Here is a 23,411-nt window from a genome sequence, read left to right as displayed (position 1 = left end):
CACCGAAAGCTCTTTGTACACTTTGAGCTGAAACGATCAAAATCGAAAACTGTAAATACACTAAGTTGAAGTCATTAAGTCAAATTCAATTCTCATTCAAACTATGTGTTAAGATTGGCCATAACACTTGTTTTGAAGTTCGCATTGTGAAAATAATGCTTGAAGTAAATGTCTTAAAAAGTTGTAGCAAATCATCAAATTAATGATATTAGTTTTGAGTTATGAAGGAGGATTATGTCGTAATTTCTCATAATACAATCAAATTAAAATTTTAAATTATTTTCAATTGGAATTCTCTTCAAAGTTAAGACACCTCTTCGGACTTTCAATCACTGAGACAGTGACAATACCAAATACTTCTAGTGCCATCCAAGAGGGCCGAAGACCGAATAATGCTTTACTGTTATGATTCATGTACCCAAAATTCACACGTTGTGATTTGAATTGGAGAGGATTCATTCATCTGAACTTGAAAGTTCCTAGAAAAGATATCAGTGGCAAGATCAGTAACAATCACAAAACAAGAGCCCATATCTGTAAAACCATGTCTCAGAAAAAGAAAAGAAAATGATGCAATAATTCGTTGTGTATGCTAGTATTTGCTGAAAGAATAATATCGTGGTTGCACTTTTTGCCACAGACCTGCAGAAGGCCTCTCTGATATTGAAAGCAAGCAAAGCCACCCAAAATTCCAAAGCCAAACCAAAAAATATACATAAAGCTTAATAATTGCTATTGAATGGAAGCTTCAAACTTTTCTATATAGAGGGTCTCCAAAGAAATTGGAAAAAAAAAAAAAACGTGAAGGGAACTTTTAGACATTGATCAGACACTTGTATTGTTATAATGCTTCACCGTTTCAGCTTATAGAAAGAACTCAAAAGAAGTTTACTTGATATTCCAGCCAAGTCTTTTCATGGAGTCTCTGTTCTGAGCTTGTTGGGTGTTTGGAGGCTTTGCTTATCATGGTTACACTGTCTGGTGCTTGTTTTCAATGGTAATGCTATTTCTTTCTGGTTTGAATTTGATTTAAGATTCTTGGGTATTGGTTAGTTTTTGCACATTGAGTTCAGATTTAGTGGGAACTGATATAAGGATTTATTGCCTTTTTGATGATGGTTTCTGTGTGGTGATGTTAAGAGTATTGAGGATGATGGATTTGTTTGATACTGATCTGGCAAGAAATTGATGGTGTTATCAACCAAAGAAGGGATGATGTTGAATTTCAAATCTTTTATTTTTATTTTTATAAATTATATAAAAATGTGATCTTTTGTGCTTATGTATATGTGTTTGTATGATTGTGTTTAGATTTTGTAATCTAAAGCAATTTTCACACTACTTTCTGTGATTTGATATGTAATCTTTGTCTCTCATTTTGGTCATGTTTATTTGTCCCTCTCTTTTAATTCAAGTAGGATTCTGCATTTGACTTTATGGATTTGTCTAGATTGTATCTTTAATTCTCTAGAATCATTTGTTCCAGTTCATTCTCCTAATTCGATATACCTGAGGACTGTGGTGTCTGTTCTGTACCAGATGAGTCATTGAAAAGCAGAAGTTATTATTGCATTCATGCTGAGTTTGATACCTTTAGATTCAACTAGTTTACCAGTCATTGATTATGATTTCGTCTGTCTTCTTTGTCACTGATTCTTTGAATTTGACATGTGTAGGCCAATTCGCCATAAATTACTCATGTTGATTGAATGAAATGCAATTGGATAGTATAGAGTTTCATAGATATAATGGCAGCAAATGTGGTAAGGATTGGAGAACTTAAGCAAAAGGATTGTGATCTCAAACTAGAGGGTAAAACATTGTTGGGGTTACCAGCGATGTGCACAGATAATTGTAGTACTAATATGGAGGAGAAGGATTTGAGTAAACGTGTAACCTCCTCATCTGGATACGAGTCACTCTGCAGAAGTCCTCGTTCCATAACTGGCATTGCCCCTGATGCTCAAGAGTTAAAATTGAAATATCTAAGGAATCCAAACTCAGCTGATTATAGTCAGGTAAGAATTGGGTTTAGAAGTAAGGATTCACATGGTGATTCTGTGTCAGAAGATAATGATCAGATGTTGTTGAGAGTTAGACGCGAGCTTAGAGAAATCCATTCTGGCATCAGGAGTCTGAAGCCTTCTTCAAGCAATTCCTCTGAGCAAGACCCTGATAAAATGTCAGCATATGTAAGGGCTAGGAACAGCAAGATCATCTCAAGCAATATGTTAAGTATTGCCAAAAACCATCTGAAGATCCAATCTCTTGTGAAGGAAACAGTTAAGGGTAAGGGTATCAGTGAAATCCCAGTTATGGACCAGAAGGTATCTTGCGATACAAGGATGAAATCACTTAACCAAAATGGTCAGCATTCTTCATTTGTCCTTGATAGGTCTGGTCCTGAATCTATCAGTACTGGGATCTGCTTGAGGGAGTGGCTTGAACCCGGGCGTCACAAAGTAGATATAGCTGAAAGACTGCTCATATTTAGGCAGATTGTGGAGTTGGTGGATTGTGCACACTATCAAGGTGTCGCCTTGCAAGAGTTGCGACCATCACGCTTCATTTTATTGCCATCAAATGTTATTAAATATACAGGTGCATCAGCCATTAGACAATCAGACAGTATTGTGAACCGAGATTTGAGTAAGAAGAGGCTGTTAGAGCAAGGGGCCTGTGCTGGACGTAATTTAGGTGGAAAACAGCGAAAAATGAGTGAGGAGATGATATCTGTTAAATACCAGCCTCAGTACACCTCTAGTTGTGGCTCTGGGACTAAAGTACGTAATGAGAAGGAATTCTGCATAGATCCACAAGATTCTGGGTATGGTGAACTCCAGTTCCAAAATGCAGTACTATTACCCAAACAACAAACCATTTCTGCAACTATTCATTTGGAAGAGACGTGGTATACGAGCCCAGAGGATCTTGGTGAGATAGGTTGCACACTGTCATCAAATATCTATGGCCTTGGCATTCTTCTTTTTGAGGTAGGGAGATATGTTTACTGTTTCCGCACTTACAATTCGGAACTTGATTATAGCAATTTATGATTCCATGGGATTTTTTATATAGCTTGATATAAAGTAATATAATTCAAGACTTGCTACTCCCAAGTGGAACTTTAAGTAATATTCTGAAACAATGAATCAAAACAATATGTTGGACTGAAAGTATTATGCCAATGGGCAAGAGAAATTCTTCCACTATATTATGAGCTGCTGCTATGTTGCATTTGAGCTTAGCAGAAAGGAACATATAATAACTGAGTAGCTTGGAAACCCTATTCAAGGGTATTCTAGAATATAATCCTTTTGTTTATGTCCGTCCTTTTGACTTGTATGGCCTGTTTTTGTCAGTTGTTGTGCTGCTGTGAATCATGGAAGGTGCATTCTGCAGTGATGTCAGATTTGCACCATCGAATCCTACCACCAAATTTTCTTTCACGAAGTCCAAAGGAAGCTGGCTTTTGCTTTTGGCTTCTCCATCCTGAACCTTTGTCTCGTCCAACAACTAGGTCTTACTATCTGCATTATTTTTATCACTTCTTTTATGTACTGCATTGTACTATATTCAAGTATGAAAAATCAAGGCATTCGAAATTTGGGAAATGTAGTCATATTTGAAGCATTTACCGTTCCTAGCTACCCCTTTATCTACATACCCTATCCAAATCCACTTCAAATAAATGCATTTCTTAGCCAATGAATATCTTAAATGAGCTCTTCTTCTTTTTTTCTCCAAACGATTAAACTTAAATGGGCACATTTTGAAGTTTTGGTTTTCTGGTGTGCAACAGAGAAATCTTGCAGTCTGAACTCATAGGTGGACACAAAGAAGTGTATCAGTGTGATGATTTCTCAAATTTTGATGATGATCTTGATGCAGAATCAGAGTTACGTAGTTTTCTCCTCTCATTAAAAGACAGGAAGCATGGGCGTGCCTCTAAGTTAATCGAAGATATAAGATGCTTAGAAGAAGATATAAGCAAGTTTACGACAAGGCACTTATCTAGGGAATCCTTAGATTATTTCAGGGCACAGAATGAGCTTTCCGGTGAAAGAGAACAGGGATTCTGTCTGGAAGAGCCTGTACGCTCAGGTGTTTGTTCTAGATTATTCTCAGCATCTGACATGGATGAGACACAAATGATGAAAAGCATCAGTCAGCTAGACAATGCCTACTTCTCCGCAAGATCCCAAATGCTGGTTATGGAAACGGCTTCTGCAGCAGGTTCTAATAAGGATATGTTAAACAAGCTAGATAGTCATGTGCGAAATTGTACTCAAGATTTAAGCGTCAATAAGAAATCAGGTGATCCCCTTGGGGCCTTTTTTGATGGTCTGACCAAGTTTGCTTGCCACAAAAAGTTTAAAGAATGTGGGACACTAAGGAATGCAGATCTTCTCAACTCTTCCAGTGCAATCTGCGCTTTAAGTTTTGACCGTGATGAGGACTATATTGCTACAGCCGGAGTATCAAAGAAAATCAAAATCTTTGATTTTGGTGCCCTTGTAGACAACTCTTTAGATATCCATTATCCTTCAGTTGAGATGTCAAACAATTCTAAGCTGAGCTCTGTTTGCTGGAACAACTACTTTAAGAGCTATCTGGCATCATCAGATTATGATGGAGTGGTACAGGTGTGTTTCTTGCAATTAAAATAGTTTTACCCTATAGCATGTATAAAAGTACAAAGATTCAGATATACATGCATAAATGTGTATGGCTGTATCAGCTTTAAGTTGGTGATTTCATTTGAGGAAAAATAATGCCCTTGGTCAATCTATTTCTTTACCAATGATATTATTATATCATGTCTGGAGTTCAGATATGGGATGCAAACACGGGTCAAAGAGTTTGTCAACATAAAGAGCATGAAAGGAGGGCTTGGTCTGTCGACTTTTCTCAAGCTGACCCAACAAAGTTTGCTAGTGGAAGTGATGACTTTTCTGTGAGACTGTGGGATGTTAAAGAGGTAAAGTCTGTTGTATGATTTAAAAAAACGCCTTATCATGATATTCATATATTCATAAACTCGAGTTATGATCTCAGGGTGTTATTTTGTCGGGTCATAGTATGATAGTTCAGGACTCATCTTTATAAAAGTAATATCTACAAGATCATGAGAAGTAATATTGAATCTATAATGTGCAGGAAAATTCAATAAACACGATCTGGAACCCTGCTAATGTCTGTTATGTTCAGTTCTCTGCGTACTCTTCTCATCTCTTGATTCTTGGATGTGCTGATTACAAGATCTACGGCTATGATCTTCGGCATACTAGAATGCCTTGGTGCACTTTACCTGGTCATGAAAAAGCTGTTAGCTATGTCAGATTTGTAGATAAAGAAACTCTTGTTTCCGCTTCCACGGACAACACTCTGAAGCTTTGGGATCTTAACAAATCTAGTTCAACTGGGTTGTCTTCCAATGCCTGCAGCTTAACTTTTAGCGGTCATACTAATGAGAAGGTTGCCTGCTTTACTCTTTGTTACCACCTTTCATCATTTGTATTGTTTCAATAATTTAAGCAATTGATATTCTAACTCTGTGTTCCTGCTTGCTCAGAATTTTGTAGGTTTATCTGTTTTTGATGGATACATAGCATGCGGTTCAGAAACTAATGAGGTGCACATCTGTTTTTGTTAGAGGGGCTTTGGCTTTCATGTTCCCCCTTCCTACAGTCCTAATTGTTTTCTTCTTAAATTTTTCTTTTCATTTCAATGAAATTTCCTTCTGCTAAAAAAACTATTGAAATTTTGTTTATTATTAGGTTTTACTTTCGTTATTGTTATTGTCTTTTCCACAATGGGATGGTTTTGGTTGTTGGAACCTATAACTGTGCCATGTTATAGTAGAATGAGCATGAGTGGGTGCAGTGTCTGTTTATGTGGGGTTTACTTTTCAAATTTCAAAAGCTTTGCTCAATCTCATCCTTCCAAGCATTTCTTTATATTGCAATATAAACCAATACGTGATTACGGACCATACATTTATTGACTAGCTTTGTATCTTTGTGGATGTTTTTCTTCCCTTTTCAGGTTTATAGTTATCACAGAAGTCTACCCATTCCAATCACTTCTCACAAATTTGGACCTATTGATCCTGTCCCTAGAAGTGAGATTGGTGATAGTGGACCGTATGTCTCAAGTGTCTGTTGGCAAAGAAAGTCTAACACACTTGTTGCTGCCAACTCAAGTGGAACTATGAAATTATTACAGATAGCGTGAGTAAAAGCTTGCCTTCTCTAGATCATTAAATGAATCTGTTGTCTGCCGAAGCTTTGCCTGTCCTGTCTTCTTCGCATGCAAGTATGAATGGGAAGCATGAAATTGTCATGTTGAAGACTACATTGTCAACAGAAGTTTAACAGAGCCAGCCCTGTGTGCTGGGTGCAGAGAGGGGATGCACAGAGAAATTAATTTACCTTCAATTGTGGGTTAAACGTCATGCTGGAATCTAGTTACCTGCTGAAGCTGATAGATGAAAAATATGCATCATTGGTTCTATATTAGTTCCAAAATTGGGACCTTTTTTTTTCTTCTTTTCTGAAAATATAATAGAGTAGAGCTGAATGGTAGTGGAATTCAGATAGATTGTAGATTGGAGGGTTTGGGTGGCTAAAGATCGGTGTATATTCACTAAAGATTCCTGTGATTTGTTTGCAGAGCTTTGTCTGGACAAGGCATATAGATCCTGTACAAGCAATATTTTGTTGATACTAGTAATTTATGACACTACTATGATTGATTGCTCCTTGGAACTGTACATGAGTACATCTGTGGCTGAGATATTCAGGGTTCTAGTGATTCAAGAGAAGCTATGGCTGCATCTGGATTCCTTCTTGGAACTGTAAATCTGTCTCAGGCATGCAGTCATCTAATTTCTTGAGTGAGGTAATGTTTTACGGTTTTACCAGAGTGGATGTTGTGATACTGCTGGGATTGTTTATGCTTTACAACAACTAAATTCCAAATTTACTTTGTAACTTTTCAATGTGCTGCTGAAAACTTATAGAGAAAACCACAAGATGTAAATATCTGGTTCATCTTCTGATGATTCGAATAATTTTTTTCCATTTCTGAATGCTTTGCATTTTCTGATCATGTCAGTATTACAAAACTGATGGGATCCCTTGATCATTGCTCCCATAATAGTATATTATCCTCATATATATGTAGTCTTCTTTTTTCCCTTTGCTGAATAACTGAGATTGTCTTGTGTTGCCTTCAAGTTTGTTGTTATTTCTTGTCAGAGATCTTCCGTTAAAGTTCTGTCTGCATTAAGCTCAACAGAGGCTCCCATGACTGTTTCTCTTTCAAGGTATCCTAAAGTATGTACAAATCTTTAACTCTTTATGACGCCACTTTGTAATTCTGTATCAGACTCTTTGAAGTCTGCTCTGAGTTTCGGCAGATCATATGGTCTTGCGATTATTGCTCTTCCCTTTTGGACCTTGAAAAAACATCTTCTTGCTCCTCCATCTTTTTCTCCTGGTATTGCCCTTTACTTTGATGTTTCTGTTGACAAGGATTCTATGCTTCAAACATTTAACTGTGGTTTTCAAACACAATTTACTATTGATAAAGATGCTAGACTCGGTCAGAGCAAGCTACACTTTACCTACCCTTATTTACCTTCATAAAAAGACCAATGCTACCTTTCAGGTTCAGCTTTCCCTTTAACTGTGCTTCCTCTTAATCTTTGATTGCAGTCCACAGATTGTTTGAACTTTGAATTTAGAATGGATCCAGATTGTCTTTTGATATGACATATAAAGGTCTAGGAGAGCTCAGAGTCTGAGGCATGACCGGATTTGGTTCTCTGTATTCTTGAACTCATCACCATTTCTGAACTCGTTGATGTCCTCCGTATTCTTTGAGTCATCTTTTGCTGGCTTTCTGAACTCATTTTCATGCTAATACTACGATAAGGGGTTGTTACCTGTGGAGGTCTGGCAGACCGTCCTCTTGGTGTTCCTGTGTAACCAAAATCAGAAGATGTTAGTGCATAGGTGCATTCACCAAGTTCCTATTTGTTTAGTTGTGGACTTGAGTCTAGGTTCTTCTATTTTAGGCATTAACATCTTTGATGGAAGTTATTATGATTGTTTCTTAGAGAAAAGATAGTATACTTATAAAGGCATACCTAGTACTCTGTTGGCTTTCACATCTGAAGATCTCCTCAACAAGGGAAGTTTCTTGTTCGTACTATCAGGTGAACACTTCCTTTCGGGTATTGCTGGGAATGGATCATCTGGTGGAGTCACAATTCCATCCCCACATATCGAAGCGTCGCTTCCTGATTCTGAAGTATCTTTCAGGCCTGAGTTTCTGACTTTCTCCGCTATCCTATAAACAAACATCTGAAATGGGATTTGCCATAATGGTAATTGATCAGAGCTCCCCCAAGAAGGGAACTTTTTCAGAACCCCCAACTCGATGTCACAGTAATCTACCATATGCACTGGTTGGTCTAGCTGGCTGTCATAGTCAGGATTCATGGCAAGGAACCTTTTAACATAGCGAAGAATCCTACAGATGGATGAGAAGCTTGGCCTTTGATTTGGATCCGCATGCCAACATCTCTTTGTGAGGTTGGTGGCATATCTCAGAGAATAGAAGGGGAACAATGGCCTCTCGCCTGCCCTAATATTTCGGCTCATTTTGTCCCCTTGAAGATGACTATCCTCAAAAGGCACTTTACCTGTAAGAAGCTCAAAGCAAACCATCGCAAAGCTATACACATCGGACTTTTCTGTATACTTTTTCTCACTACTTTCACTGTGTTCTTGCTCTTCCAGAACTTCTGGAGAATACCATATAACAGGTGGGCTTCCATTCTGATTTGTAGGGTTTTTCTGGGTGGAGTTTTTAACAGAAGTTAGGCCGAAACCTGAAACCTTTGCCAGCAAGTAACCATCTGTGGACACTCCTCTTGCTTTGACCAGTATGTTACAAGGATTCAATTCTCCATGGTAGATTTTCTTGGAGTGGAGGTATTCCATTCCTCTTGCAATTTGAAGCATCAAATCAATAGCAACAGGAAGAGAAAATGGAATTCGCTTCCTTGGGCCACAGATCTCCTTGATGTAGCTGCCAAGGTCTTTACTCATCAGCTCCATAATGAGAAAACACTCTTTCTTTTCCTCATCTGTAAACCCGCAAAGGCAGTGAACAACGTTCGGGTGGGAAAGCGATAACAATGAAGAGATCTCTGGCAGCAAGGGTTCAATTTCCCCATAGAACTGCCTTGAGGCAAAGCTTTCACCTAACCATAAGATCTCTTTGTACTGACTTCCACTGCCTAGTCTTCGCCTCACTTGGTATTCCTTAGATCCCACCAGGATTGAGCTAGGCAAGAGCTTCCCATTCCAAGGCTCTGGCCCTTCTAAGCTTTTAAGAAGGAGATCTGTGAGGCGTCGATCATACTTTGTTGAACCTGAGATCAGTTTTTTTTCTCTGATTTGATTCAGAAGAGTCCATCTATCTTCCTTCCATACTGTGTCAAATCTATTGCAGAAATCTTGAGTAATCAGGTACTGCTTCCCGAATCTCCATTGGAAAAGCTTCCAATCTCTATATGCTTCTTTGTACTTTTCTGCATACACAATTTTCCTCCTTTGCATCTCACTCAAATCCGACCCTGACACTTCTCCTGAAATTTCAATCGCTTCAATGACAATTGGGATGCAAGAAAGCAAGTTGTGGATGTGAAGCTCAACGCAATCGGTGTTCTGATAGAGCGAGATGGCTTTCGCCCACCATTCCTTGTTGTCCAAGCAGTGTCTAATGTAGAACTCTCCTTCTTTGAAGATCCTGTGCAGTTCCTTTAATGGTTTCTCAAGAACCCTCCATTTAGTGTGCTTCTCTTCAAATCTCAGGTTGTGTTTCATCTCCTCGGCTATTAAGTCATATGCTGAGCCAAAGATGTCGAGCAGCAAAAGGCACTGCCGCTGATTGATGCGGATATTGTCTCGGAACACCATCAAGGACTTAATACTTCCTAAAGCCTCCCCAAGCCTTCGGAAAGGCTCCATTTTCAGGGCTCAAATTGAATGATCTGAAAATGGGATGCCGAAAGTGAATTGTAACTACCATAAGAAGTCCTGCAGCAGAATAAATTACTGCAGGAAAACAAAGCAATGACAAAAAAAGGCGCTATATGACCCTAAAAGCGAGCTTCTTTCGGAACAGAAATGTGAATAAAGACCTCCCAGGAGGAGGAAAAGTTGAGGTCTCTCGAACTCTTTGCAATCCGGCGGTGAAAACAAAGAATTGGATATACACAGATCTCGACTCTCTGAGCAACCAAGCAAGGTATGCAAAAATCTGAAAGAGGGTATTTAGAGTACCTAGCAATTCAGGTGTCACTGAAAAGGGGAAAAAAAAACAGTACTCTGATCGAAGCAGAAAACCAGAGCCGCAGATCACCAGTAAGAAAACGATCCCATTTTCGGTTAAAATTTTATTTTTCTTGGTGATGTTGTTAGTTTTTGGTTAGAAAATTTTGAGATGTTGGGAATGCATGACCCAAAACTAGGGAAGCCAACATGTGTTGGTTGATGACACTCTACTTTGTATGTGTGGGCGGTTCTCCGTACAAGTGTTCCCGCCAGCTTCGATGTCTCTCCCTTCTCAATTTAGAAAGGACTGGGCCAACCGTTTTAACAGAATTTTGATGCTGGTTTCGCGCCTTTTTTCGAACAGTGCTACGTCGTTTTGGTGATTCAGTGCGCATGAATAAATTTCTCCTTTTCGGCGACTAAAATAAAATTTAAAAAAGAAAAATAAAACACAAATGTTCTACGAACCTTTTCAGCCCAATATCATTCGGTCTAATGATCGATATTAGTTTTTTTTTTTTCGTAAGTGAGAGGTACTAAATTCTAATTTGACTTACGGATTAATTGTTGTGTATTCTTAATTGTTATGTAATAAAAAAAAATAACATTTTCAAAAACTTTTATGATTTACTCGTCTTTAATCGATCGAAGTTCCATTTGACTAAATTTTTATTTGCCCATAATTACTTGAATAGTGACATGATTCTTTTTATGTAAATGGGAGAGCTTGTCCCATGGTCATCATTCACTTGTTTGTATAATCCAACATTCAATACAAATCATTTTTTGACCCAAAAAAAAAAATACAAATCATTCGAATTCTTTTTTAATGGGATGAATTGTATTAATTGATGTGAGCCCGGGAAAAATATATCGCGCTTGATGGAGATCGTACGAGAAATTATTCAACGATCTCGATAAACGTGGAGAAGCTCGAGAAGGTTTTCAAAAAATTTCACGAAGTGAAATCTTCAATTTAGGAGTTGGATGGTAAAGTACACGACACGACGAGTTGGTGGAAATTTTCGGAGAAGTTTTCAGATACCCGAGCTATTTATATCGATTTTCCGAAGTTATGGGATTATAGAAATTAATTTAAGAAATAAGAAACAGGTGGAGCGATCCTAGCCATTCCTTTTTCCATCGCTTGATCCTAGCCGTGCATTGTTGAATGGGACAACTCTATATCAGTCTTCGATCAGTGAGAAGAACCAGAAGCGTCGAGAGAGAGAGAGAGAGAGAGAGAGAGAGAGAGAGAGCTGGGAGCTCCCTGACCCGAGACGCAGCGCGACCCGACAACGTGACCCGGCCATTGCGCCACGTTCCGGCCACCCCAAGACGGCGCCCAGGTGCCATTCCCTTCGTCTTTTCGTCGCCTACGTTCCTGTGTCCTCGGATCATACATGCAACGATCGTGAACTGAGAATCAACGGCGAGTTTCTGCAACTTCCGGCGACTCCGGCCACCGTTTGGGCCACCTGGGGTATGAAACCTCCTCTCCCCTTCATGCTCTTCAAGTCTGTGTAATTAGTTCTTCCATTCGATCGATTTTGACTGATTTGCGTTTTGGGTAGCCACGGCTCCGCCGTGTCCTTCGAGTCCAGCAACGTCTCCAGCGCTTCTAGCTTAGGTGGTGTGCGACAGATGATTCACTATTCGTACTCTACACGCTGGCGTACCTAGTCTGCGAGTTCGATCAAGATTTTGGAGAAACTGAGTTGATAGCAGTGGAACTTTGAAGGTATAATTCGAATCTTGAATAGTTAGAGAATTGAAATTGGCTTGGTACTGTGATGTTGATGTCTCTCTGTGAATCTGTCATGTTGGCTTACTCTGGGTGTTTGGAGCTTGTGAATGAGCTGATCGAGTAAAGGGCATAGCAGTGGCTCTGTACCGTGTTGAGTTTGAGAAGCTTGGTTCATGAATGATTCCTATGAACTATGATCAAAGGTATAATTGTTATGCTTGAACACATACTTTGCATGTGATTATTAGTTATCGAAGGGTTTGGTCTGCAATTGTAGTAAATAGTGAAGAGTTAAGTGGACAAGAGATTGATTTGGATGCATAATCATTTAGCTTGGAGTTGTGAATTTGATCTAATGTTAATTGTACGATTGGAAATCAACTCAAAGTATAAGCAAATTTTGTGTTTGGTCTGCGATCATTTCACTGTGTGGAATTCATGACTTTAATATCTAGTACTAAGTTATGTCTTGAAAGTGGATTCATTCCAGTTATGGTTCTCAACCTACAAGGAAGGTGCTAGGTAAAGAGAAACAAAGAGAAAGGACAAATTTAAGTAAAAGGTTTGCTGGGCAAAAGTTGCTTTTGGTTATTAAGAAAATGGTGTCCAAAGTAGTCAAGAGTACGGGTGCTATATATGGAGATACATTGTTATATCTTGTTATTGATCAAGAGGATGTTATCTTGAAAATAGTCAATATTTGGGTGTCCATAGTAAATTGGAAGATTTACAACCAACAAGAAAATGAAATCATTTTTGGAATAAATTAAACAAATAGATTTGGGAGTAAATGTTGAGTGTAAGAGAATAGAATTTTATATTAACACTCGAATACTATCATTGTCGGACTAGGATTCCAGTTACCCGGAATGCGAGTTTACTCGGAAAACAAGCTATGGTGGTGTTGGCCTAGAAAAGCAAATGAAGTCAAAGTTGCAATATTCCAGGTAGGGGATTCTAGACTCGCCTCAGTAACTTTTATGCATATATTTTAAGGAAATTAAAGATGCATGAAAAAGAATTTGGTTTTTATTGCATTTCCTATAAGTTATTGTTTGATGACCTGAGAGTGAGAGGAGCATAGTGACTTCCTTGGGCTTCGATCCCCTAAACCTCCAGAGGGGCTGTATGGACTGAAAAGTGTCTGACATCCGTTGAGGTGTGGCACTGCTTCTAGGTGATACGGTGTAAGAGAACACTCTAGCTACACATTGCAGGTGTAAACGGTATTAATCGTGGTAAGGTTTTAGTTGGCATAGCGATCGGTCATCAAGTCTGTTTCATTCTTTTGGGCCCTACTATATTTTTATAAACGAACTACGGTTTGTGGTTTCAAACATCTTTATCTATATGCATTGTTTCTCACTTACTTTGTCGGCATCTATATTTTAAATTATTTTTGCACCTAGCTGGGGTAGAGTCTTATTGAGCAGCGAGGACGAAAGCTCACCCCCTACAACAGTTTGTGGATGCAAGTACTGTGTACGAAGACGGGGCAGTTGGATGATGCTAATTGTGGCTTAGTTACCTTGTACTTTAAATGGTCATCGACGGAGTTAGATCCGCGTGACAGGTTCTCTTATTACCTTTACTCTCGTGTAACTTGTTTACCGAGGTTGTGATTATTTGTAAAATACCTCTTTTGTATATTTTTCGGACTTTGGCCTTGAACTGGATGAACTTTCGATAATTGATTTGAAATGACTTGTATTTGTTTTCTTTAAAGGATTGCCGATGGCTTTATAGTTTTCACCTCACTTCAACAACTGCTTTCGTGCTCAAGTTTTCCTAATGTATTTACTAAAGCATTTTTAACTTCCTTGTGTTGCCTTGCGGGTTCTTAGGACTTGAGTTAAGTATCTTAGCTTAGGTTCTAAGGGCACGCAGCACTATAATGTACTCGGTTTGAAGATGTGCAAATCGGGGCGTTACAATTGATCCAACGAGACCAGACCAAAATATTACATATACCAAAGGCTACATTCATAAACATTTTTATCAATGATTTCTTGTTTTTTTTTTTTAGGATCCTTAACCCAAAGCACCAAAATGAGCTAAAATGATCCATTTATCCCAGCAACAAACTTTTATTCTTATTAACCCAATTTAAAATAAATTGACTATTTTTCCCTCAATCTAATTAATAAATTACATCATTAATCCACTCTCTCTTCTCTCTCTCTCTCTCTCTCCCCTCCCCCTTCGCAGGAAAAAGTTTCTCTCTCTCTCTCTCTCTCTCTCTCTCTCTCTCTCTCTCTCTCTCTCTCTCTCTCTCTCTCTCTCTCTCTCTCCCCCCCCCCCCTTCGCCGGAAAAAGTTTCCCTGCAACATGGCAGGTAATTCTCGAATTCTTGGGCAGGTGCTTCATTATCGCCACCTCACGCTGCACGTCCTCCACATCCAGCCTCGCCGGCATCGAAGCCTTCCTTCCTCCTTTCGTGCTGGTTTCAGGTCTAGCTCGTCGACATTGAGTGCAGGAGCTTCTCGGATGATTTCGGTACGGGTCATGTGGCTTCAAGAGTTTGTCTCCTTGGGTCAGTTGGGTCGCTGGCATCGTTAGGGAGTACACGTCGATATCTATCAAGATCGACGACCACGAGAAGAGCAGGTTGAGGCGGAACCTCTTTGGGGACTTCCGGCGAGGTTTAATAAACCTCTATTGCCCCCAATAAACCTTTATTGGGGGGCAATAGAGGTCTATTTAGGGGCAATAAACTTTTTCGGCTACTTATGAGATCTCTAACAATCTCTTTGGGGACCTCCTGCGAGGTTTTTAGAGAAGTCCGGTGGGTCGCGACAGGTGACCGGATTCCAGCGATCGTTGGCCTTAATCCGGCGGCCAGTGACTGGACTCCAGTGAAGTATCTTATAGCTTCTCTCTCTTCCATTCTCTCTCTCTCTATGTAACAAATGGTTGAGGGTAAAATAGTCTAAAAAAATATTTAAAAAAATATAATTATGTATTAAGGAATACCTTATTAAAGTCTTCATGGGTAAGGGGGAATTAAACAAATGGGAAATGATCATTTACCCAATTTTGGGGTTAATTAACCCCACTTACCCAAACACTCTTAAGAGATCATTTCCCTAATACCCAATTAAGTTTTTTTTTTATTCCTTTTTATTTATTTTTGGGACAATTTTGCCCTCTCCTTCTTTGTCACTTAGAGAGAGAAGTCATCGGAGACCTTGCCGGACTCTGGTGACCAGTGATCGGACTCCGGCGACTGGTGATCAGAATTCGACGACTGCCGACTGGTGACCGGAATCCGGCAACCGGTCACCGAAATCCAGAATCCGCCTACTGGATTAGTGACTGGATTCCGGCGTCTGATTTTATTACCCCCCAATAATACCCAGTAATCATATTATTGTCCCCAATTACAAGTTTATTGGGGATCAACAATTAGTGAAAAATGAAGATGTTTTTAATTTTGAAAGTTTTAGTAGGTTTATCCAAATAAATAATCTTATTATTGCCCCCCAGTAATCTTATTATTGCCCCCCAATAAACTTGCAACAAGACGATTACAATAGTTAAATATTAGTACAGGCAGTCACAAATCTACAAAATCTACCAAACAGATGCTATTCTAGCACATAACTGGAATTAAAACATTTTTTTCTGCATATTTTCTCATACTAGACAACTTGTGGCATGTGGTCTGCCCAAAAAAAGAAAAGAAAAAGGAATGGTGTAGACGTCATCGATCTCAGACCAAATAAACAAAATATGCAGACGTTGAATTGGTCGGCAACCGAAATCAGGAAGCGAGGTCGGAAAGAATGACTTTTGGGCGACGAGATTGAAGGACTGGCCTGATCGAGACTAGAGTGGCCTCCATGAGCTTTGGTAGACGACGCCGGTGCGAGCCCTGACCTGGAACAAAACCCAGACCTGAACTCCAGGGCCTGCAGAGGCTGCAATTGCGATGATCCTCTTCTTCTTACGTCTTCTTCGCGTGGCGGTGGTGCTCGGGATCGGAGATGCAATTAAGGTCGACTGCGACGGTAACTGATCCAGCACACCGCCGATCAGATATTGAGGGCAGAGGGACAACAGAGAAAGATAAAGAAGAGGAAGTAATCGGACTTGGAGGTTGCAGAGGACGTAATCGGAAGGTGTTGACGAAGTTCCTGCAATGACCTCAAAGAGAGAGAGAGAGAGAGAGAGAGAGAGAGAGAGAGAGAGAGAGAGAGAGAGAGAGAGATGAGTTTCAATTTAATTATTAGAGGAAAAACTGTCAATAGATGTTAGATTGGGTAAATGAGGTTAAAAAACTCTTAGTGGAGTAAGTGGGTAATTTTTAAGCTGAAATTGGGTAAGTGGTCACGGCCCCTTAAAAAAACTTAATGGGATAAGTGGGATAAATGACCCTAGAATTAGGGTAAATAGACAAATTTTCATTGCAAAATACAAGAGGGAGACATAAAGCCTGAACCCCATATTATAATAAGCATCGAGAAAACATCCTAAAATAATATCAGGAGTCTCCACAAAATTTATGTATTCTAACATGCATCAATTAACAAAGAATGTACTACTGGCTACTCCATTTGCTTTAACAAAGCGTTTACATAATGGAAAGATAACTCTATAACAAAGAAGCATCATTACAAATAGCATAGCTTTCCCATTATATTGCTGCATTGAAACAAATCAGGCGGCACTCCATTTCATCCTACCACTAGGAGGTTGCGTCCATTTGATCTCGAACTGCTCACTCAGTGCACCTTGTCTCCACTAGGAGGCCAGACAAGGCGCACTGAGTCAGCAGTTCGAGACCAAGCCCACATCGCGCTACCATAAAGTGGTAAAGACTTATTGCCAACATAAAGCCGCATTTTACTAAAATTAAAAAAAAATAACACATAAAGGAAAGATAATTTGGGTCCAGAGCCCAAGCACTAGTATGAGCACAGTCTCCGGCCCAAGAAACACCAAACCCAAGCCAAAAGTGCAGATTACTGTGATCATCGCACCACTAGCCTCGCCGTCCCACCACCGGCGGCGAACCCTCCGCTCCGAGCAAGGGCTAGCCATCCCACCATGCATCCATCAATCATCCCCATAACGCCGGCAAGCACCACCACCCTCTCAATCACCCCTCTATATACAACAGCTCTAAACCGAATCGGAGCACACCCAAACCAAATTGGATCCCTCTGATCGGATCTGAGCACACCCAAACTAGAACCCATCCTCGTCGCCACCTACTCGTCACCTTTAGGCGACCTTCCCTCATGCTGTCCGGCCTCCGATCTTGGTGAGATGGACACCAGCCCTACCAGCCAGCACCTAATCGGCACTGCTCATCCCCGACGAAGCCTCCTCGCGATCTGGACATCAAAACCACCACCGCGCATCCTTTACACCGACTGGGTTTAATCCTACATCCTCCACCACCAGACACTAAGTCCACTTTGGCTCGTCCGACGACGTTGCCACGAGTGCGTGTCGTCGGACAGGGCATGAACCTTGACGGGAACTGACCAAAAAGCGTCTAGGTCAAAGAGAGAGTTTTTTAAGTTTTGTTTTACAAATATCAATGATTCTTAAAAGATGCTAGATTAGTCAAGTTCACTGAACACATACAAGATGCAAAGTTCAAATTGTATTACCCATGATTTGAAACCCATATATTAATGTTGCGCTAGCCTTGTGGTGACTGGACTTAGGGCGTGAGTCTCATCCAGCTAGACCGCTAATCTTACCAGCTTCCACCTACCGCCAATGAATGGTGTGAGGGTCAAGCTAAGCCACCATCCGTGGCCTCTATTTCTTGCTTCTAGCATCTTCTACTTCCTGAATGGCTCATTATGAGCAATATATATGCTGATACGCGTACTTGATTGTGGGAATGGGCTAATTAATAATTGTGTGGACAGTGTCTAATGAAAACGCCAAGTTAATGGTTGCATTTAGTATACTGGTGATGAGTCATAGCCATCAACTTCAATAAGACTTTGGATATTGAATTTGGTGTTATCAACGAGGGAGTTTCTTCTTTAATTTGATGTCGAATTCTTCCATTTGTTCATAAGTAATAGAAGCAAATGAGGTCATACATTTGTCTTATTTTGTTTTTATTAAGTTTAAGTAAATAAACATTTCATATTTGTAAGAACGAGAATGATTAGACCATGTAAAATTTGATTTTAATTTTTTAGGAATCAATTTTCCTCACCCCGCGGCTATTTCGATACCAATTCTTGACTTTTAAGTCGTCCTCTCAATCTTCTGGTTCTTCGATCACTCCTCTTATCGAACGTCCCTACTGACTTTCTTTCATTAATTGGATGTGGTCATTTGATTTGGTACACAATGATGGATCTCAAGGGCCTACCTCAAGGAGAAAATGAGAGAAAAGTGGTTGGGGAGAGGAATTATTTAGGTTTGTTTGGTAGAAGAAGTGAGAAATCATAATACCACCATAAAAATCTTTGGGCGGTTCAGTTGGGAAAGTTATTATACCACAAAACAATTACTTTATCGAAGTGTCAAAAGCTAGCTTGCTGTCCAAGATTTGTAGAATGCCTAGCTCAATTCGGAAACTTTGTTTTCTCAATAAACCTGATATTTTTACAACCTGGACAAAGCACAGCACACGGTATTTAATTCCTAATCCTTCCTAACCTCTGGTGCAGGCTTCCACATGCAACCTCTATAAATACCTCCCCCCATTTCATATAACCACAGAGAGAGAGAGAGAGAGAGAGAGAGAGGCAGGAGAAAACTATGAGTGGAGGCGGCATGGAATCGGTGTCGACGTCTAGGCATCAACAGAATGGCCATCACAGCAGCAAGCTATGTGGGTATTTTCAGATGCCTCTGCACTATCCAAGGTACACCAAATCGGACTACGAGACCATGCCGGAGTGGAGGCTCGAGTGTTTGCTTAAAGAGTATGGGCTGCCGATCTCCGGAGACGTTGAGCAGAAGAGGAAGTTTGCCATGGGAGCCTTCTTGTGGTCGTACTAGACTTATTTCTTAATCGTTAGTTCTTTCTAGCCATGAGAGATATATGATGCTAATTATATATGTTAGTTTATATGTTGTATTCATGGTTCTTGATGCTTGGTTTTGTGACCTATATATGTTTGCTGGAGTATGAATGTATAAAACTGTTCTGATTTTGTAACATCATCTTGTTTATTTCTGCAAAATTAACAAAGAAATCGAATTGCGAAGAACAAAAGGCTCCATGAAAAGAGGTATAAGAACGAGATAAATTTAACGATCGAGCACCTGTGTATTAAATCAGGGAGCGCGTTGATTAACTCAAATTCTTTTTTAATAATTGATTTGCTTTCTAAATTATAATGACATAGCCAATGTACTAGTTACTATCAAGGCGTCAATTTTGATGATTCATCTAATTTTCAAGTGGCAACTGGCAAGTAGCAGTTGCAGCACCTGATGACCAGCAATCGAGGACAAATTGGTGAGATCAATCCTTCTGTTTTCTTTTGAAGGGTGGTTTCGAACCTATCTATATTATTCAATTACTTTTGAGTAGCACGGGGGGACATGGTGGCAAAGACCAACTCAGAATAACAGGCATATCATTTTAAAGACTTGGGCTTAGTTTGGGATTAATGTGTTGTGGTCAAAAGTACTTTTTAGTTTTGCTGTGGTCAGAAGTGCTTTTGGTTTTGCTGTGAGAGAAAGCAGTGAGTGTTTGGTAAACTATTTTTTAAAAGTGCTGTGAGAATAAAAAGCAGTTTGAAGATGTTTGGTAAACTTAACGCAAAAAGTTGTGGTTGTAAATAATTACCAAAAAAGACATGAATACTAATGACACGTTTACTTACTTGGAATGGAAACTAATCATGAATCGGAGACGACTGGAATGAGAGAAGAAAGCAATTGGTATTGATTCCAGAGGAGTTGATTCCTAAACTCATCTCCCCCCTTCGTAATCAAATTCTTGAGTATTCAGGAATTCATTCCTTATAAAGAGGTGGGACCTAAATTTATTCTGATTCCTTCATGTGTTAGTAAACGCATGAATACTTTTATCCGAAATCATTTTGATTCCTTTATGTGTTAGTAAACGCAGGAATACTTTTACTCCGTCGTCATTCCCTCCAATTCCAAGTAAGTAAACATGCCATAAAATGCTTCTAATATTAGTAATGAACTCAAATTGAAACATTTTTCATATATTTTGCTTTTATAAACTAGCGTCTTTTTCTTTTTTTAAGGAGAGGAGTTTCATTAATGAAGCTTGCAGGAATACAAATGGGAAACCGCAGTCTCATATGAAAAAAATAATAATAAAACTTGTTTGATTAGAAAGAGCACATAATAACAATTGAAGGTGAACCGAATATTAGCCGATAGATTTTTTTTTATAAAATTGCAAGAGTGCAAGATAAACCTCAGAATTTATACAAACTATAATTCTCCAAGTAACACATAGAATTTTAGTTGAGCTATACAAAAGGTAACTGGTATTAGCTATATATATATATATATATATATATATATATATATATGTTTTCATGAAGGAAAACACTGGGAAAATAGAGGGCCAAAATCATGTTGCCACTCATTGAGTCATAAGTGCTCTTGACTCTCAAACTGTGTCATATATATTCAGCAATGGAAAATGGGAATCGAACAAGGCAAACTACTTCACTGTATTGAACAATCAGTAAGTACAAGGACTTCACTTTTCCAATAAAAGAAAATGGTTGCCTTTCCTTTAAACCCAGGATCACATAACCATGCTTGCTCAAACAGCTTGCCATCAACATCACACCCCTTTGTTACTATTAAGTTTCTTCTTTTGCTGCTGAACCAACAGGCCGTAAAAGGAATGCACACATGAACTTCGATTGATTATGCGTAGAAGACGGGGAGTTGACATGAGCTTCATGAGTGAGGTTCCAAAATACCATACCTGTAGGAAGGATGTCAAGAAGGCAATCAATAAAGCCTCAAAGCTCAGAGAAAGAACGAGCACAGACAAAACTCATGAGACTCCAGCCTTTGTGAAGATGTTGAAAGAGTTAGATGCAGGCACCTCTGCCATGTTTGAATCCTTGTTTTCCTTTATAGCTGGTTCAGATTTCAAATCAAAGTCAAGCACTTGATCATTAGCTTCAAAGCTGGTGTAGCCCAGAAAAGTAGCCTGTAAAGGTGAAGAAGTCACATAAACGAATGAGCTTGAGAAGGTGGATGTTGCATTGCACTTCATGTGTCATAAGACAAAAACATCAGTAACACCTTCATTATTGAAGAACAACTTGAATGCCTCTTTAGGCTCTTAATCAAGTTAATAGATCTTTGCACAAGTTGAGAGACATACCCTTTATCATCAGTAATACCTTCATTATTCCAGATTTGTACCAAAGCAGCAAGCCACAATGCACATTTCAAAGCCCCCACCTACGTCCCAAAACAGAACCAATTTTATGTTACCTAAAAATTGACATGTTCTCAATATCAGCATTTCCTTCATTTCTTTTACCTGAATTCACCAATTTAGTATTTGAGGCAAAAAAAAATCCCTCCCATTAAAAAAAACAACACTTGCAGATAGCAACAAACCTAACCAAGGGAAGCTAAACATGATCATTTATCTCAAGCTTTTTTCCAAAAATTATGACTTATCTCTGGGAAGTAAGAATAGATGGATTTGTGTATATGACTAACCAATAGAAGAAGAGGTGGCCAGTTCCAGTTCACAAGAGAATCAGGAACCGTCAGAGGCGTGACGGAATCGGGCAATTTTGGAACTGTGGCATATCCTTGTTGAATTTGAAGAGAAAATCCAGGTGGATGGAGGAGGCATAGGCAAGCTGGAGCAGCGGGAGAGAAGCCTTGAGGGAACTGGATCTGAACAGAATTCAAGCTGTTGATGAACGGAATTCAAACACAGTTTGGCCCTCATTCAGTCAATCTGTAGCCGGAAAATCTCGGTTTGAAGTTCTCTTCAGAGGGCCTGGTGGATGTGACTGTGACCTCAGCTCCTAAGTTTTACAAGAGGAAATGAAGGCCCCGTGGCAAGAGGAACAATCGCAAAAGCTTGCCAGTGGTGCCTATTTGCGGAGGCTCTAAGTCGATGGTGTCAGCTTCCACTGAGGGTGGGTCTGCAAGTCTGCATGCTGCACATGCAAGCGGTTGGAGTCCATTTTCCAAGCGGGGGGAGATTAATAAGACCACTATATATGTCACGCCCCTGATTTTACACACATGAAAATCGATATATATAACCCCATAATTATATATGCGTGAACGTCCAGTCATCAATACAAAATACCTGGAATCTTTTTCCCCTTTAACTTACACAGATATTGATGCCCTGAACCCTCAAAGTTAATATACACTCGTCCATAGAGTTATATTACACAAGCATACGAATTAAATTGTCAACAACAAAATAAAACGTAAATACAGCTCAGAGTTAACTATACAACGGAAGTCCTTATAGACGGTAAAGTTATAAAAAGGGCTTCCTACCGTAAAGCTGCAAAGGCGCTACCTCAGCTTCAACCCCGATTATCCTAACCTGCAGGATTAACCCCTACACCGTTTGAATAGTGTACCGGGTTGCCACACAACAAACCCGGTAAGCTTTTGCAAGCCCGTATGAGTAACTCAAACCACACACAACTCACGCCAAAAATAAGGAAAACAACTCACGCTTTGATTCCTTAAAACACGAAATAAGGAGAATAACTCACACTTTAATTTCCTTTCAAATCGAAATAAAAGAAAGCAACTCACACCTTGTTTCCTTTTAAAACGAAACATAGAAAACAACCCACACTTGAATTCTATCAATAAAACATAGAAAACAACTCACACCTTGAATTCTATCAGTTGTACCATAAGCGTACCATAGAAAGCAACTCACACCTTGAATTCTATCAGTAAAACATAGAAAACAACTCACACCTTGAATTCTATCAGTTGTACCATAAGCGTACCATAGAAAGCAACTCACACCTTGATTTCTATCAAAACGTTAATAAGGAAAACAACTCACACCTTGTCCCCTTAAAAACCATTAATAAGGAAGTAACTCACACCTTGTTCCCTAAAAATACGTAATGTCATGAGTTGTAAATAACCAATTCCCGTTACCCCATGAATTACCTATATGGCAGACAGATTAGAGCTCTAACTGAAAACGTAACCACTTGTCCGGCCAAAGACGTGGTCACCTGATATTCTGCCCAAGGTCTCAGACCTTCGATCCTCGGGCCGCAATGTCCCTTGGAGCAAAACATTAAAGGAGTCGCATTGGACCCAAAATGTTACACAAATCACAACGCTTTTGAAAACAATCGAAATCAACA

The 23,411-nt window shown here is 39.5% G+C and overlaps 3 protein-coding genes and 1 long non-coding RNA gene across 12 annotated transcripts; 3 read left to right on the top strand and 1 right to left on the bottom strand.

Annotated features, from left to right (window-relative positions):
* Positions 1 to 609: 609 nt before the first annotated feature.
* On the top strand, positions 610 to 6,766 carry LOC112181900 (protein SUPPRESSOR OF PHYA-105 1). The gene is made up of 8 exons (XM_024320304.2): positions 610 to 997; positions 1,677 to 2,993; positions 3,363 to 3,520; positions 3,803 to 4,646; positions 4,835 to 4,981; positions 5,161 to 5,478; positions 5,576 to 5,635; positions 6,049 to 6,766. Exons 2-8 carry the CDS (start codon positions 1,749 to 1,751, stop codon positions 6,235 to 6,237), a joined length of 2,961 nt encoding a protein of 986 aa, XP_024176072.1. The 5' UTR covers positions 610 to 997; positions 1,677 to 1,748; the 3' UTR covers positions 6,238 to 6,766.
* A 6-nt stretch (positions 6,767 to 6,772) lies between these two features.
* Positions 6,773 to 7,687, top strand: LOC112181902. Its single transcript, XM_024320305.2, has 3 exons — positions 6,773 to 6,903; positions 7,263 to 7,330; positions 7,424 to 7,687. The coding sequence occupies exons 1-3, from the start codon at positions 6,877 to 6,879 to the stop codon at positions 7,650 to 7,652; spliced, it is 324 nt and encodes a 107-aa protein (XP_024176073.1). The 5' UTR covers positions 6,773 to 6,876; the 3' UTR covers positions 7,653 to 7,687.
* Positions 7,688 to 7,750: 63 nt separating this feature from the next.
* On the bottom strand, positions 7,751 to 10,820 carry LOC112169191 (mitogen-activated protein kinase kinase kinase 7). The gene is made up of 2 exons (XM_040517094.1): positions 8,156 to 10,820; positions 7,751 to 7,986 (listed from the first exon to the last, which is right to left on the bottom strand). The coding sequence occupies exons 1-2, from the start codon at positions 10,044 to 10,046 to the stop codon at positions 7,790 to 7,792; spliced, it is 2,088 nt and encodes a 695-aa protein (XP_040373028.1). The 5' UTR covers positions 10,047 to 10,820; the 3' UTR covers positions 7,751 to 7,789.
* A 751-nt stretch (positions 10,821 to 11,571) lies between these two features.
* LOC121051736 lies at positions 11,572 to 13,824 on the top strand. 9 transcript variants are annotated; one of them, XR_005806748.1, is made up of 3 exons: positions 11,572 to 11,835; positions 11,927 to 12,302; positions 12,952 to 13,824. It is a non-coding gene; the product is annotated as an uncharacterized LOC121051736 (long non-coding RNA). The 9 variants fall into 9 exon arrangements; XR_005806757.1 differs by having other exon boundaries at positions 11,572 to 12,302; positions 12,960 to 13,046; positions 13,170 to 13,824; XR_005806754.1 differs by having other exon boundaries at positions 11,572 to 12,302; positions 12,960 to 13,046; positions 13,148 to 13,824.
* Positions 13,825 to 23,411: the final 9,587 nt, after the last annotated feature.

The sequence above is a fragment of the Rosa chinensis genome, chromosome 1 (genome assembly GCF_002994745.2).
Source record: "Rosa chinensis cultivar Old Blush chromosome 1, RchiOBHm-V2, whole genome shotgun sequence".
NCBI lineage: Eukaryota > Viridiplantae > Streptophyta > Magnoliopsida > Rosales > Rosaceae > Rosa > Rosa chinensis.
Note: the sequence above shows the minus strand (reverse complement) of the source record. Positions and strands in the feature narration are given on the sequence as shown.

Coding starts and splice junctions, on each gene's coding strand:
- LOC112181900 (XM_024320304.2), top strand. CDS start 1,749: ATGGCAGCAAATGTGGTAAGGATTGGAGAACTTAAGCAAAAGGATTGT. Junction 4,982..5,160: donor GACTGTGGGATGTTAAAGAG/GTAAAGTCTGTT, acceptor TATAATGTGCAG/GAAAATTCAATAAACACGAT. Junction 5,479..5,575: donor GCGGTCATACTAATGAGAAG/GTTGCCTGCTTT, acceptor CTGCTTGCTCAG/AATTTTGTAGGTTTATCTGT.
- LOC112181902 (XM_024320305.2), top strand. CDS start 6,877: ATGCAGTCATCTAATTTCTTGAGTGAG. Junction 6,904..7,262: donor CATCTAATTTCTTGAGTGAG/GTAATGTTTTAC, acceptor ATTTCTTGTCAG/AGATCTTCCGTTAAAGTTCT. Junction 7,331..7,423: donor ATGACTGTTTCTCTTTCAAG/GTATCCTAAAGT, acceptor GAGTTTCGGCAG/ATCATATGGTCTTGCGATTA.
- LOC112169191 (XM_040517094.1), bottom strand. CDS start 10,046: ATGGAGCCTTTCCGAAGGCTTGGGGAGGCTTTAGGAAGTATTAAGTCC. Junction 7,987..8,155: donor GAAAGCCAACAGAGTACTAG/GTATGCCTTTAT, acceptor TTGGTTACACAG/GAACACCAAGAGGACGGTCT.